General features: G+C 40.2%; 2 protein-coding genes across 9 annotated transcripts; one reads left to right on the top strand and one right to left on the bottom strand.

The window, feature by feature from the left end:
- Window positions 1–139: 139 nt before the first annotated feature.
- Window positions 140–12,286, top strand: LOC136439808 (hepatocyte growth factor-regulated tyrosine kinase substrate-like). 8 transcript variants are annotated; one of them, XR_010756579.1, is made up of 20 exons: window positions 140–273; window positions 1,031–1,115; window positions 1,453–1,528; window positions 2,237–2,329; window positions 2,796–2,969; window positions 3,248–3,316; window positions 3,482–3,606; window positions 3,923–4,052; window positions 4,641–4,733; window positions 5,051–5,134; window positions 5,459–5,506; window positions 5,730–5,918; window positions 6,515–6,728; window positions 7,149–7,321; window positions 7,816–7,959; window positions 8,493–8,684; window positions 8,890–8,950; window positions 9,415–9,612; window positions 9,983–10,117; window positions 10,485–10,597. XR_010756579.1 is itself a non-coding variant. In XM_066435412.1 (20 exons), exons 1-20 carry the CDS (start codon window positions 240–242, stop codon window positions 10,779–10,781), a joined length of 2,556 nt encoding a protein of 851 aa, XP_066291509.1. In that variant the 5' UTR covers window positions 140–239; the 3' UTR covers window positions 10,782–12,286. The 8 variants fall into 8 exon arrangements, 7 of the variants coding, with proteins under 7 accessions (XP_066291509.1, XP_066291508.1, XP_066291507.1 ...); XM_066435412.1 differs by having other exon boundaries at window positions 3,944–4,031; window positions 8,906–8,950; window positions 10,485–12,286; XM_066435411.1 differs by having other exon boundaries at window positions 3,944–4,052; window positions 8,906–8,950; window positions 10,485–12,286.
- On the bottom strand, window positions 12,109–15,675 carry LOC136439811 (methyltransferase-like 26). The gene is made up of 6 exons (XM_066435419.1): window positions 15,083–15,675; window positions 14,196–14,358; window positions 13,757–13,816; window positions 13,367–13,434; window positions 12,729–12,807; window positions 12,109–12,529 (listed from the first exon to the last, which is right to left on the bottom strand). Exons 1-6 carry the CDS (start codon window positions 15,274–15,276, stop codon window positions 12,482–12,484), a joined length of 612 nt encoding a protein of 203 aa, XP_066291516.1. The 5' UTR covers window positions 15,277–15,675; the 3' UTR covers window positions 12,109–12,481.
- Window positions 15,676–15,746: the final 71 nt, after the last annotated feature.

Raw genomic sequence — 15,746 nt, 5'->3', positions numbered from 1 at the left:
CGACTTTTTTCTTCATTGTAGCTGAAATTTCGAAATTACCTTTTCTTTGGTATCTCTAAGAATGATTTCTATGGATATATGTTTGAATTTCATATATTGATGTGAAATTTCGTTCAGGAAATGGTGAAATTTGGCTGATGACGTCATGGTCACGGGAAGCCATATTGGATTAGGAAGAAGTAAATTTCAGCTGACTCTGATCAGTACTCCTGCAGTTTTGGGGAGGAAAATCGCCCAAGATGTTTCGAGGAGGGAATTTCGACAGACTTTTAGGTAGGAGAACGATAACACTTGTTCTGTGGGCTTCTGTAGCACTTTCTGGTGTAAATTTGATGACTTATTTCGGTCGGGAAACGACTAGATCACAATCGTTCCCCGAACGACTCGCCAGGATTTTGATTGTCATGATTTTAACTCCGTTATTTCCGGTCGTCTGTAACACCTTTGCTTTCATATGAATCTCCAGAAAGTTCTGAACATCAAACTCATTAACCAATTAGCTTCAACACAGAACTGTATCTGGTAAATTAAACTAGCGTTTTACTACTAAAGTACACGTAAGTTTTTGTAATATTTTCTGATGCGATATGTTTATGATTTGAATACTAGTACGTTTCTGATGTTTGTTCAGTTCAGAAATGTTGTGATAAAACTACAAATACGATTGCATCTCACCGCGTTGTATGCCTTAGAATTGGAGATATCGATTGAAGACTGCCTAGTACAACTAGAATTGCCAATCAAGGGTTTACCCAATAATTTATTCATGGAGACATTTCTAGATGTGAGTCATCAACATCACGTTCAGATGACAACAACAAAAATATGTCTGTGGGTAAAACGTTTAGTAGATCTCTACATGAATAAAACACATGTAACACTCAGACCTTGATACATATTTGTATTGTACAGATCAATGTTGTGATAATCCTATTATTTCTAAGATAAATTGACCCCAATTAGGGTATTACATGCATTTACATAAAAATAAGTAAGTTCCATCCATCAAATGTGTTGCCTGTTGTTACAGAGAAAGCCACAAGCCAGCTGCTGCTGGAGCCAGACTGGGACGCCACCCTGCAGATCTGTGACTCCATCAGACAGGGAGACGTCACGTAAGTGTGTTCATGATAACCAACACTGTCTGGCTAATTACATAGGGAACACACAAAGCAGTGCCACATGTATGTGTACTCATGTTTGTTCTAAATGTGGTGTAGACTTGAAGCTTTTCACCCTCGAAAGCTTTCCAAGACTACTGTAGTTAAGTATAGAAATATCTATTTTTTTCCTAAGCTCTGATGCAGTTGCCAAATTGTGATTGAATGGTTCTAGTTATGGTAATACAAATGCACCCTAAACAACTGTTTGTGCATGTTTGATGATGTTTTTGTTTGCATTAATACCTTAACATAAGATCTGAAGTCTGATGTTGTGAATGTTTTTTACTAGGCCAAAGTATGCGATCCCTGCCATTAGGAAGAAAGTATATGACAGGAACCCACATGTGTCTCTGTATGCACTTCAGGTAAGAGTTCAAGGACACATTATAAAGAAAATAAACTAAAGAAGAATGTGGCTGTGGTATTCTGTTGGTATATGTCTCTTGAGGTTGAACATACCCCTCGCTTGCCACATACATGTGTCTGATTCTAGACAGTATGTTTATCTGCTATCTTATCAGCATACATAACTCAGGTCCCTGTACAAAGTACAAGAGATACAGTCAACTAGTGTGCTTTCAGTAACAGGAGACTGACTTTACATAAGAAAAATGTACCAGTGCTATATTTGCTATAAATTGCCAGTCCTAGTACATGTAGCAACCTACTTTTTGTGAAATGGTAGAATAAGCATGTTTAGTAATGTTCAATTATGTATGTGTAATATGATTATTTGTTACACTGAGTGCTGCAAGATAGATATGGAATGGACACGTACAAATGAAGTGATACCCCTAGCACTAATGTATGTGTTCCCCTAAAGGTTTTGTTGACTGAAGGGCAGCCGTAAGACTGTGATATAAAGAGAAAACATTACAGCTGAGAAATAGGTGTCTGAACTTGTAAATTGTGAAACAGCATACATATAAGACAAAAATATAGAGCTGAAAGTGTTGCCCTATACTAGGCTATAGTGGTCATAAAGATGCACACCATATAAGTACATGTACAGTGACCCGGTTTGATAATCACTCTAAATTGTAATATGTGAACTGTAACAAACCTTTCCTCAGGTGTTAGAGTCTGTAGTGAAGAACTGTGGCTCACCTGTCCACCAGGAGATTGCTCAGAAGGAGGTGATGGAGGAGATGAGAGACTTAGCTAAGGTGTGCACTCCTTGCCTTCTATAAGAGATATCGTGTCATGTGTGAAGTTATTATCTACATTCCACATACTGTAGCATGATGTAACAAGCCTGACAATGTAGTTTTGCGATGCAAAATAGTGGAATAAGACAAAAAACATTGGATGCCGGAAATATGTACCTGACATACATGTAGGACCTAGACAATGGACTAAGTATAACAAGGGCATTCAGGTCTGTTAGGATATTTTCATGTATTGACCTACAGTTTAGATTGCATCTGGGCATGTCTTTTCTCCTTGGTGATACCGATATAGAGTTGATTCAGTCTGGTATGGTTGTTACAGCAGTCTGCATAGCAATCTGCCTTTTGGACAGCGGCCAGGCCCCAGTTGAATTTGAATGGAAGATGACTTCACCGTCTGAAATTTATGGAAATGTTATTTTTTGTGAAGGTCTGACAGGGTTCCACAATCATGTATTTGCAGAGATCTGCGGAGAATGTGAGGAACAAAGTGCTGGAACTGATCCAAGTGTGGTCACATGCCTTCCGTAATGAGCCCAGCTACCGCGTGGTGCAGGACACTTATCAGATCATGAAGATGGAAGGCTGTTCCTTCCCTGAACTCAGGGAGAGTGATGCCATGTTTGCTGCTGAAAAGGTAAGAGATGGGTCTGTTGTTTTAACATGTGTACAAGTTTTGAATTTACCAAGAGTAACAGATCTAGACTGTTGCATTGACTTTGTGTTTTTGGTAGAGTACTGAAATTGTTTGAAAGAATAGTTTCTCCCAGAGCAGACTCTTGACTTTGACTAACAAAGGCTGTTGGTGATTTGTTACAGAGGCAGTGATATCAACCTTATCTCAGTGTCAATGCTTTACTTGTGGTAAATCACAACCTTTCAGGCTTTTTACAGTAGCATATTTCTTTACCCCAGGCCCCTGAGTGGAAGGATGGGGATGTCTGCCATCGATGTAGAGTTCAGTTTGGAATGGTGCAAAGAAAGGTATGTCAAACCTGAATACAGTGGACTGCTTACAACATTGACTTTCAACAATTTAGGGTGTGGAGCCTTTTATATAAGATTCTTGTACAAGTTCCAACAAGCAGTTGTTTTGAACATGTACATGTTGTTTGACTTTTGATAGAGCCTTACTTCTGTATCCCACAGCATCACTGTCGAGCCTGTGGTCAGGTCTTCTGTGGAAAATGTTCCTCCAAGAATTCCATCATCCCCAAATTTGGCATCGAGAAGGAAGTTCGGGTCTGTGATTCTTGCTTTGAGGAGCTCAATAAGTAAGCAACGACACTGTTATTTGTCTTCGTTAGATCCCCTTGTTGTAGTTTTTTACCTTTCATGTAATTTTGTTCTTGTTGTTTAACTGCATGTTTGTCAGAAATCACAATGAATTTTTTAAAAAGCTACAGAAAAACTTTTGTCCTCATGATTTGAAAGTCAATTTTGTTGTCAAAGTTTGTTGTACATATATGTTGCTTTGGTTTCAATGTGATTTTGCTTCCCTTGTGTGATGTGTTTCTGTATACTTCCCTTTTTTTGTACATGTGATGTCATCCCACACCTGTGCTTACCATCTTGCTGTGATGCAAACAGCCTCCCTGGTCTCCTTTCCAGGCCCTCCGCTGGTAAAGCAGCGGGAAAGACGGGAGAAGGTGATCTCCCTCCTGAATACCTGAACAGCCCCTTGTCACAACAATCACAGGTAAAAGGAGAGTCAGGACATGTAAGAACATTTTGTATTATGTACCTTCCATTTGCTGTGTCTTAACAACTTGTGGTGTTGCTACTTGTGTGATAGGTAAGTTGAGGTTTCCGTTTCAGGTAGATTTAGACCCATGACTTAATGAAGGGTAGGGAAAAATCAACAAATTCAAGAAACATATGATTGTAAAATTTTACAGTATAATTTAGTCGGAGTGTAGCATTTTGGCAATCAATCATGTTCATTCTATCTAAGATCAGTAATGGGCAAATGCTCCAGTAGGCTCAAAAACAGTGGTATTGAACGGAAAAGAGTTTAAAGAAAGTACATTTGTAGCATACCATGTACAAGTAAAATTGTTACCAAGAAAAAGAAATGTATGAAAAATATGGTAGGACTTAGCAGTATGTCATGTGATCTGCTGATGTTTGTGATTGTTGATCAAAATTTCAATCATTTCATGATTCCAATCAATTTTTTGCCAAATTTTCTTTGAAGTGGAAGTTATCTTTTTGTGTGAAGTGTGAACTGTGATCTCTTTCATCAATTTGCCGATGCTAGTTTGTGTTCTTGTCCACTGACAAACATGCTCATTCTTTTCGTCTGCAGATGCCCCCTAGCCAGAAGGACCTAGAACTGCAGGAAAGGGAAGAGCTTGAGCTGGCAATAGCACTTTCTCAGTCTGAAGCTGAGAGTAAAGACGTGGGTTATTTCTTAATCTCACTAACTAATCAGATGATGCAAATAGTTCCAAAATGAACTCATTTTGTATCTTAGCTGTGTAACAAATATTTCCAGAAAAAAAATGTGAGCTCATACATTTAAGCTTACAGCAGGTGTAACGTGTTACACAAATACAGCAAATGTCAATTTAACATTAACAAAATTTTATACACATAACTGTACAGTACTTAGGTTGTCTAATTTTTGTGTGTGAAGATTATGTAATTATGTGTTTTAAGTTGTATCAGTATCTTATGTTTTTTTCATAATTTTGTTTTGTTAATCCTTATTTTCAGAGAGGACCATACACAAATTACAACAATTATTCGTCTGTTTCAACACATAACTCCACACCTCCAGCCTCTAGTTCTTTGTACAATGTAAGTGCATGCCATTTGGCCATCTTTTTCCTTTATTTTTCCAGCAAATTGATAAGAAGCAAACAAAGGTACACATAATTTATAGTATGTTATTTATAGTTTCCAAGGAATTGTAAGAAATATACCTTTTGTTTAAGGTCTAGAAGGGGTAAAGATGTCACACTATACAAGAGGCAGTTGAAGCTTAACTTTCTTTTTGTTTGCATCTTTGTTTGTAAGTTTTAATCATTCTATATCTTATACTTCAATGTTCTTGTAATTGGTCAAGCTTTACAGTGCCAATATATGTCTTACTAGAGTCTTTCCTCATTCTATGACTTGCAGACTTCCTCAACAGCATCCAATGATGATAGTTATGAGATGGATCCTGAGGTAAGTCCACACATTTTTACATGTACATGTCGTGTCACATGAAGGGGTGCTTGATTCTATGATCGCAGATTCATTGATTACAAAGCTATTTGAATGTGAAGGTAATACAAAATTATCACTTTTATATTGTGCTGGTGGATTCAAGTTAAGACCACAGCCTTAGACCATACAGCTTTCCATAACCATTTCGTTCACTAGTATGAGAGAAATTTCCTGTGTCTAGCTTGCCAGGTACCTGAACCGTTCTTACTGGGAGAAGAAGCAGGAGGAGGTGAAGACGTCTACGACCACGCCCTCTGCCCCTGTAGCCAGCGAAGGTGCAGTGCCCAACAACGTTCCCAACAATGCGGCGGGCAGTGCCCCGGTAGGAACTGTCGCACCCCAGGCTGTGGCTGTCGCCAAGATTTCAGAGGTCAGTTGTGCCGTCCATTTACATCTGCCTGTATTCCTCTTTTGGATATAGATGAAATACGTTTATACTCGGTCGATCTTATTGGAAAAGCCTTACATAACATGATTACATGAAGTGTTCTCACTCATACTTACTCAATGATGACATGCCGGTAGACACTCTCATTTACTCTCTAACTCCCCTTCTCACTCTCTCGCTCACTCAGCGTCTTCCTTCTGAGCTCCCTTCCTCAGGCTCTCCACTGGGGGTGTCTGACTTTTCATAGAAATTTTGCGGCATTCATACAAGCTTTACGGAATACATTCAATCCTTACTATCAGTGAAACTCATGAATTCTATAAAATTCGCGTGTTTCTTTTGTAGTCACTCTTATGACTTCTGTAAAACTCATATAGATACTTCGGCACCCCAGTCTAATCAAGCAGATGTATCAGTGGCAAGGCAGTATAAAAAGGGCCAACCGGTACGAAAAACCACTCTGGTGGCCACCAACAGATCAGCTTGGAGATTACCCCAGTCCATTTCTCTTCTGCACTGCCTCACACCCTCCCTTTCCCCCAACTTCCCTCACTCATACATTTTTCCTTGCCCTGCAGAAGTACCAGAATGGTGATGTGGAGGATGAAGACCAGCAGCACCTGGTGACCACCCTTAGTAACAACCTGGAGATCTTCAACAACCGCATGAAGAGTGACATGATGCGGGGAAGACACATCGCTAACGACACCACGGTCCAGTCCCTGTTCCAGGCCCTCAACAACATGCACCCCCATCTCCTGCAACAGGTCAAAGAACTAGAGGACAAGAGAAGTACGTTTTTTTTAAATTTCTTTGTCGCCAGATAGCTACTTTTGGCTTTAATCCTACCTGATGCCTCGTTAATGCTAGGGTCATATTTCCAAGCCGGCCACACAGTTTGCTGGAACGAAAAGAACGATATAAAAGACAACAAAACACTTAAACGTACAAATGGTTGGTTATTTATGAGCATGATTTGTGATATTTATTGATATGGATTTTCATTCTACGTTCCTGCAAACAGCCTGGTCGGGCCCCAGTTTGGAAATGTGACCCTAGCATTAGGTTTCTTTTTTTGTTATTCTGTTGTTGTATTGCTGTATATCATAATGTCATTTTCAAGTATAAATTACTATATTGTTGAAAGAGAGAAAGACTTGAATTTTATTTAAGAGCCATCAGAAATTGAAAATCTCTCTGTACTTTCCCCAGGCTATTACGAGTCCCTGCAAGACAAGCTGACCCAGATCCAGGATGCGCGGCAGGCGCTGGACGCGCTGCGGGTCGACTACCAGGAGCGACTGCGGCGTGAGGCGGAGGAGAGGGAGCGACAGCGGCAGATCCAGATGGCCCAGAAACTGGAGCTGATGAGGCAGAAAAAACAGGTCTGGTGGACGGACAGTCCATGTGTAAAAACTGTGAATGTGGAGAGGTGGTCTTTAACTTTCAGTGAAAATTAAGTTTCAGTGAAATTAAAGGAGTATGCTTCTCTCTATAAGATATCTTTATTTCTGCCATAACTTTGGTAGAATATAAGAATATTGAAGTTTTGAATTCATTAAGGTTTTCCAAATTCAGAGTATATTTCCAGAGTTAAAGGGACTACTGTTATTGCGAGAAATTTAAGTTCTTGATATTATTCACAGGCATTTCAAGATAAAGTTCCTGATATTGAGAATCACCTATGATGATTTGATCTGATTCAACGATGACTTGGGGAGAAGAGCTGTCCCAGTCCTACATATCATGTGACCTGTAACCTTGAATTGGCCTTGTTGTCTTCTTATGTGGTGACCATGTGGTAATCAGTTCAGTGCTTGGAAGTGGTCTCTTTGTCTTGCACTGAGCAAACTCGTTAAAAAGATGTTCTTGCTCTAAGGAATACCTTGAGTACCAGCGCCAGATAGCCCTGCAGAGGATGCAGGAGCAGGAGAGAGAGATGCAGATGAGGCTGGAGCAGCAGAAACAGGAGCAGCAGATGAGACAGTACCAGCAGCAGTTCCCTATGGGCTCTATGCAACAGGTACTGCTCAGACTTACACATTTGTTGAGATATTTCTTAAAGGTACCTTTACAGTTACACCTAGTTTGTGTAGATCATTTACTTTCGTGGTGGTTTTATTTCTCAAGTAGGGAAAAGGAGGTTTTCCAAGTGCTTTAGATTGTCAGTTGAAACTATTCTGTAATAGAGTGGAAACACATAGTTGCGGTGTCCTGAATTCGTGATGGAGATCCCAGCAAATAAGCAAAATAAAACCACAGTCAAAGTTTCAAGTTTTACAGTATTCTGGAGAAACTCGGGTCTGGTAAACTCTTTCACAAGATACCTGTAAAGTACATGTATGAGCATTGGATTGCTTTCAAATTCCCACCTCTTGCACATGGCTGTCTTTGTGCCACGTTAAATGCACCTTGCTAATAAATACTTCTCTCATATGCAGATATTATATAGAATGTACTTCCTGCACAGCATAGCATGGTTTCAAACTTCTTGTCAGCTAAACAACAGTAAAGGAGAACTTATATCTTTGAATGATTTTGCTTCTCACAATGCAGCAGCCCATGCCAGGCCAGTACCCCCAACAAGGCATGCCGGGCCAGCTCCCCCCTGGAGCCATGCCCCCTCAGCCAGCCCAGTCCTTCAGCCCCCCTCAGTCTGTAGAGGGGTCCCCCCTCCATACTGCCTACAGACAGCAGCCACAACAGCCGGGGTACCAGCAACCTGTCTCTGTGGCTAACCCTCCTCCGGTAAGGCACTAGACTCTTTCTTAGAATATTATGTTGGTTTGATGTATATTTTGTAACAGTTGTAGTTTTTAAGTATAAGTGCCATAATATGTCCAACTACACAGTAATGCCAAAGTTTTGAATACTAGTTTATTGACAACTCAGGAAAACTGCTTTGTAAAGTGCATGGGTTAATTTTTTTTTTCATTGTGAATGTGATTCTTAGGAAGTTATGTTTTCAGCAACCTGCGCCCCACCCACGCGTTGCCATGCTAAACCCCATACAGGTGAGATCCCCTCGTTCTGTGGACCCCCAAAAAGTTATAAAGGGCAGGGTAAGATAAGCATTAAGGAAATGGTGAAAATTTGGTGTTTGTAAGGCATTACTGGTGTAATGTTATTGGTGAATAGCAAGCAGAATGTTATGGTTATGGGTTTAGCAGTTCATATAATTTTTGCTGATGTTCAGCAAGTCACAGTTGGTAAATCACTTTATCACTTGTTTGTAAATCACTTTGAAATCACTTTATCAAACTTTTTACAGTAGCTTATTTTACTAAATATAACATGTCACCTCCAGTTACACTTGAAAGATAATACAGTCTTAATTACCATTATCAATCAAATTTCTGTACAGTCCAATTATTGACTAAGGAGATCATTACTAGCTGAACATGAGCAAAGCACCACCTTCTTGGTATATTCAAAGTGTAGCCACTCGATGTCAAACTGATTTCTATCACCAATACAGCAACAACAACAGCAGCAGTTTGCCCCCACCACCCAGCAGCAGATGTACAACCAACAGCGAGTCCAGGGCTACCCCCAGCAGGCTCCCGTTACCACGGTACCCACCTCGGCCAATCAGGGTCAGCCCATGTACCAGCAGCAGGCAGGCTTTCAGCAAAACAACCAACCGCAGTCCCTGCCTCCCCAGACACAGTACCAGGTATGATGAAGGCTGGATGTGACATTTTACACCAGTTTACATTGGGAAAGACACATGGGATTTCAAATATATTGAGATATTAAGTTTAAAATCAGATTTATTTATACATAGATATTATGAAAGATAAGAAGACAACTTATCAGTCAGAGGAATGATCTTTTATTTGACAAGTGACGCTTCACTTAATTCAACTAGAAGTTGGAATGTAAAATCAATAACTTGATCAAATCTTCTAAATTCTTAGTGCCTTTCTAAATTTAAGTTAACTGGTCTAGTGTAATTTTCATAATTTTCTGTTGACCATCCATGTTGTAGATTACCATTGGCTATTGGTGACATGATCTAACACATTGTTAATCTGGCTCTACAGGCTCCAAACAGCCAGCCATCCAGCCTGCCCATGCAGCAGCCCGCTAGCCTTCCTCAGTTCAGCACAGGGTCTGCACCCTCATCCATAGACTATGCTCAGCAGCAGAAGCAGCAACAGCAACAACCACCACAACAGGTACATTAAATCTTTATTGTTTTGGAAGTAATTATAGACAATCATTCTTTGCCTAATATTATGGAAAATGTTGCAATTAAGATAAGGTAAAAGTGGAAATGTTCATGGCAGTTTTATTTTCATGGTTTTGCACTGTGAACTCTTCGCTCAAAACTTAAAACCACTGCAAGAATTATTTGTGATATCTTCTTCCTGCCTTCTTGTTCCAACAGAGAACTGAAAATCATTGCGAACACTACATTTTTTCTTGAATGCAAAATTAAATCCTCCGCATACATTTCTCCGTATACCATATCAGTAAAGACAGTGATCAAAATGAAGGCACAGTCACACTTTTGGAGTAACACCATTGTCCCCTTCTTTTCAGAACTTCAACATGCAGACCATGGCGAATGCCCTCCCCCCACAAGGTCCCTCAAGTGGTTACGTCCCACCCCAACCCCAGCAGAACGCCATGTACCAGCAGGGACAGTCAATTCCACAGCAGGGGGTGCCACATCAGATGAATGCTGGCTACCCCATGCAACAGATGGCCCAGGTACCCCCCCAGCAGCAAGTACCCCCTCAACAGCAGCAGGGCCCCCCTCAGCAGCAAATGCAGTATCCACAACAAGCCCCTCCACCCACTCCAGATGCGGTGGCAGAACTCATTTCTTTTGATTAATTGAAACTGTGTTAAAACATCTATATCTGGACAATATTGCAAAACAAACATGTTATACAGGTGTTTTTCTCTTATAACTTGTTCCCCGCCTTTATTATGGGAGGAATTTTATGATTTAAAGGTAGTTTTATGTAGATTGTATTTAACTGTATACATAGCAACTGTTACAGCAGAATTGATATGATCATTGAGTTGAGTTAAAAGTGTATACTAACTGAGGAAACTACCCTTAAAAAGTAACATCTTGAAAGCCAGCAATGAAACTAGCCTATCAAATCAATGTACAGAATATGATAGTATGGATGTCATCTTTAAAACCACTAATACAGCTTCCAAAAAGATTGGTTGAGTGGAGGACTTCAACTGTGGTGGAAGTACAAGTAGGTGTACAATATTATGGAACTCATCATCTAAAACCATGTTGCTGGATTTTTTATTCAAAGAAATAGTCTTTAATTATGTCAGTCACTTTTTTTTATTTCAAATGGCAGACAGTGAGAGTTGTGGGCTTGATATATTGTCATAGGTCAGTTTCTGTTGGTTAGTCTCCAAGCCTGTTCTTCTGTTCATGTTGACAATGTGGTTACAGTGATGTGAGGACTGTGAATGGCTTTTAAAGGTCGAACATGACTTCTGTAAAACATTTGTTTTCATACTTTTAGACATTGGTAGAATGCAGAAAGTGTATGCATTTATAGACACTTAAGCTAAGGTTAAATCATATTAATTTGTATTCTAGAATGACAAATTGTACAAATTCTAAGGCATTACTGTAACCATTTCTATTTGTGTACCAGAGTCTCTCTCTCGCTTCAGTGTGATGTCTGGAGCAAGATTGCCAACAGTGTTTGCTAAATATGATAAGATCCAGTGTTTTAGAAATCTGTATAGAACAGCTAAGATGTGTATATAGCCCTTAACATGTGTAAGTGGGGTGAGATTTGTTGTTGAGCAAATGGACAGATTCCTTACTTTTACTGTTCACTATGAGGTAAAGTATGACATGTCTGCTTGTGACATTACGTTGAAAGTATGTTTCTCCAAAAAAGACTACAATGTACTTGCAAAATGGGTTAATTGCTTCAAAACTAATTAGATGAAATCAGGATTGGGGGACCGACTGGTCTTTTTTGTAAACTCTTCATTGAGTGCTCTTTTCGAAATCTTCTTAGGTGTAAACCCTCTGGAGATATGACATTAAGAAATCAAATGAAAGTCTGAGATCTTTAATAGTGTGGATACATAAAGTAATGTGAGAGCACATTGACTTATAACTTGTACATTTCTGGGGGAAGAGCAAACTGTACAAATAAATACAAGCCAGGACTAATTTTGCAAGTACACCATGTACATGTAACTTTATTCATGGAAAAAATAAGCTCAATATGTGTATTCTTACCCACACTGTGTGCATAAGATGAGGTTGATAATCATGGAATGGTTGTTACTACAATGTACTGTGATTGCTATGATATTATATAATAAAATCCATTTCAATATTGAAATCTGTTTTTGTACAGTACATTCATATGGTATTGCAAGTGGTCAATAACACTCAATATGTGCAAGACTTACAATATACAAGCAGCTCCTTTACTTATGTAAACTCTTAATCGTTGCACTGCATTGGAATGACAGAGAAACATGACCAAATTGTTTTTAAAAAGATCTCACTTCTTTTCCGTCGTCTGGGATTAAAATCAACCCTTCTTAAACACTAAGATCTTGTTGTTTGCCGGCATGTCCACCTGTAAAAACAAGCAACTCAATTCAAAACTAGGCACTTAAACATATTAAAGGTAACATTGCTTTCAAATAAATTTCAGAACTAGAGCATGCTGACATTGCCCCTAATAATCAAATGGTGATAGAGCAATCCGTAACTTATGCGTCTTAAACTGTACATATTCAGAACCCCAGTATTTAAGAACAATGCTGTAACCATACCATTCTGTGAAACTGGAGCCCCTGCTTCTGCGACAACTCCGTCAGGTAGTCCAGATCCTTCAGGCCCCACTCTGGGTTCCTGGAGGGGCAGAGCATGAGGCAGAGATACATGAATACTGGTAAAAGTACTAAGACATTGTATTTGCTTACTGGAGAACATGATTGATATCAAAGCAGATGCGGCATCAAATGGCATAGTGGCAGGCTGTTTAGCCCAGAACCCAAAGGTCCTGTGTTTGAATCCCCTGACATACAAAGTTGACGTTGTGCCCTTAGGAAAGAAACTTCCTCACTTCACTCAGGTGAAAATGAGTTCCTAGCTTTGGTTAGGGACGTTCCTTGGATAGGACATTAGATGGAGGTCCCGAGTTTGAGGACAGATGCACCTTCGAGCAAAAGAACCTACCACATTTACTGAAAAAGAGTAGGGGTCCTTCCAGGTGTGTCTGTCCAGATATGCAGCTTGTACTGTTAAGTATAATTGTGGTATGCTACGCCATTAGGTCTACCGGGTATGCAATACAAACAGAACAGATGTTGGAAGAGAAGATCTGCAAACTCTTGATTATGGCTCCACGTACTAGTACACTCTTTTCTCTTAAAATACCGGTAAGAGAAAGAAATATAGAACGACTTACTGTGCCCTGAGGTGTTCATCAAATCTCACGTTACTCTCAGGACTGATGACACCATGGATGGAAAAGGGCTGCAGAGAGAGAGAGAGAGATGACATTAGGATTGAAACACACGGGGCAAGTAGTCTCTTGGCTCCCGGGAATCCATGAAACGCACAGGGCGAGTAGTACAATCTCTTGGCTCCCGGGAATCATACCTGTACCTGGACCGTCAGCGCATGAACCCAACGCACTTACCACTAGGCTAAAAAGTCTGGACCAGTTAGGCTGGTCAGTAAGTGGCACTTGAACCACACTGATACAGGATGAGAGTGCATACACTAAGTCTTAATATTTCTGAAGGTTGCATGAAATCAGAATCATATTACTATGTATTCACAGCAAAGAACCTACCCCATAGATTACCAGTTGTCCAGCAGGTTTGAGTAGAACCCCTGCACCTTCAAACAGGCCCTGTAAGAACATAGCGTTGAAGATTATATAAAAGCATGAGGCATTTAAACAGCAACAGAATGTCCTGGCCACACATGCAGGACTCTGGTGCTTCAAAGATTTGAGGATCCAATGCATCTGTGTTTGCCAGACAAAAGTGAAAGAAAGACCTTAAAATATCAAAATTTCCATAACTACAAACCATTTATTAACGTAAAGGTTTAGATATTGCTGATAACTCTGCTACCCATCCTATTTCAGCTCCAGTTTTCTCCTCTGATCGCTTCCTAACCAATCACAGGAGTGGATTGGAGCTTGAACAATATACAGTGTAGGATCATCTATTATATATGGGTCTTTGATGAAAAGTAATGTAATAAACATAAATTTAAAACCTGACCTGTGTGCATTTGATCGGTGATATGTGGATCATGTTGACACACATCATCATGTCACATGACTCTGGCTGCTGCCCCGCCCACTGTTGCCATGGTTGCGAAACATCAATCCTCACAGCTGGCATCACACTTCTCACACCAGTGGCTTTTATGCATGCTGAAATACTACAGTTTGGGACATGAGTGCCAGTTGGTGGCTGTATGAGTGAGAGTTCCATATGTGTGACAAAACTGGGCATTTAACCTTGCAAATATCAAGTAGGATTTATGATTGACCCATCACACTAGGAATCATTTGAGATATAATGTATTATTAAATAAGAACTAATTCAAGCCACCTGTACGTATCTTCATATCTTGCCCTCTCTGTCCATTTACGTATTTATAGTTTGCATAGACTGGTTGCCTTCATTCTTTTAAAGTTCTGGGCATCAGATTGTCTTGCATGAGCAACTTCCAGCCAATGATACAAGTCCAGGCAAGCCGCCCGATATGATGATGATGATGATATTAGATAAAACTAGGTCATTCAATTCTTGCCAGATCAGCTTTCTGCAGAGAACCTGTACAAATTTGTGTATTCTATTTCGCTCCCTTTTTCTCATTGAGAAATTCTATATCACAGTCGTGGACCAGTTGCAACTCTGATGACCTTAGTAGTTATCTCTGACTGTAAACAAACAGTAAACAATGTTTGCTGTTGAATCCACTGCAGGCACTAAATTAAGCGGTTAGATGGAAAATTGACCTCCAGGTTATAAAATGATAATTGTATTGAATTAGAATAATTATATCACATGATTGCATATTTGGTAAACAATCTGGGGACATCATTTGTTGATAAACATTAGTAACTGTTAGGATTCATGATTCAGGTATTTATGCCCACCTGTCCAGACATCTCTGTTCTATGTCAGAGGGCTGCCAGGTCATGTTAGGAAACGCCTGTGTGATGTATGCAGCATGGGTCCCTCCCCCCGAGGCCAGCTCCAGCAGGTAGATGGGCCGGTCCCGGGGCACCAGCTCCCGCATCACCTCCAGGATGGGCCCCTTGTTCCTGTCAGCAGCAGACACACGCTTCATTCTGCTAAGAAGTCTGAGTCTTTTAGCTAACCTGGAGAAAAGACCTATGGCTCTGCTGTGGTGATGGCCTTTACTTCAGTGCTGACCTCAAAAACTGGAACAACGCCTTTCTCCCTATTAAACCCTTCTCTCCTGAGTCTCAGCACGTGAAATGCTTTGTGTAATTTGATCCGTAAGCACTTGCAGCAGCGCTCCTAGCGGTATGAAACAGAAGCGACCTTAGCTGACCTTACGTAATGATGCTGAGCCAGGCGTTGTTCTTTCTCTCCTCCAGATGTTATTGAACTTTTAGAGGCAGACGTAACTGAGATCTTAAATCTAACGCACTGCTCTTTACAACAACGGGATCTAACGGTCTGCGCTGCTGCGTCAGGTGTGTTTCATAACGAGTTGCGTCACTGGCCGCGCAGAGCAGACGACATGTGTAATCCACCATGTTCACAATATCAACCAATCAGAAGTCACTACTG

This window comes from Branchiostoma lanceolatum, chromosome 8, assembly GCF_035083965.1.
Source record: "Branchiostoma lanceolatum isolate klBraLanc5 chromosome 8, klBraLanc5.hap2, whole genome shotgun sequence".
NCBI lineage: Eukaryota > Metazoa > Chordata > Leptocardii > Amphioxiformes > Branchiostomatidae > Branchiostoma > Branchiostoma lanceolatum.
The sequence above is the reverse complement of the archived record's forward strand: the minus strand, read 5'-3'. Positions and strand labels throughout refer to the sequence as shown.

What these genes read in the sequence shown, in the direction of transcription:
- LOC136439808 (XM_066435409.1), top strand. Translation starts at nt 240, where the DNA reads ATGTTTCGAGGAGGGAATTTCGACAGACTTTTAG. An exon ending in ATCAGACAGGGAGACGTCAC is followed by an intron (nt 1,116 to 1,452) that starts GTAAGTGTGTTC and finishes GTTTTTTACTAG; the next exon opens with GCCAAAGTATGCGATCCCTG. An exon ending in TGATGAGGCAGAAAAAACAG is followed by an intron (nt 7,322 to 7,815) that starts GTCTGGTGGACG and finishes TCTTGCTCTAAG; the next exon opens with GAATACCTTGAGTACCAGCG.
- LOC136439811 (XM_066435419.1), bottom strand. Translation starts at nt 15,276, where the DNA reads ATGAAGCGTGTGTCTGCTGCTGACAGGAACAAGGGGCCCATCCTGGAG. An exon ending in CACCGATCAAATGCACACAG is followed by an intron (nt 13,817 to 14,195) that starts GTCAGGTTTTAA and finishes ATGTTCTTACAG; the next exon opens with GGCCTGTTTGAAGGTGCAGG. An exon ending in GGCTCCAGTTTCACAGAATG is followed by an intron (nt 12,530 to 12,728) that starts GTATGGTTACAG and finishes TTGTTTTTACAG; the next exon opens with GTGGACATGCCGGCAAACAA.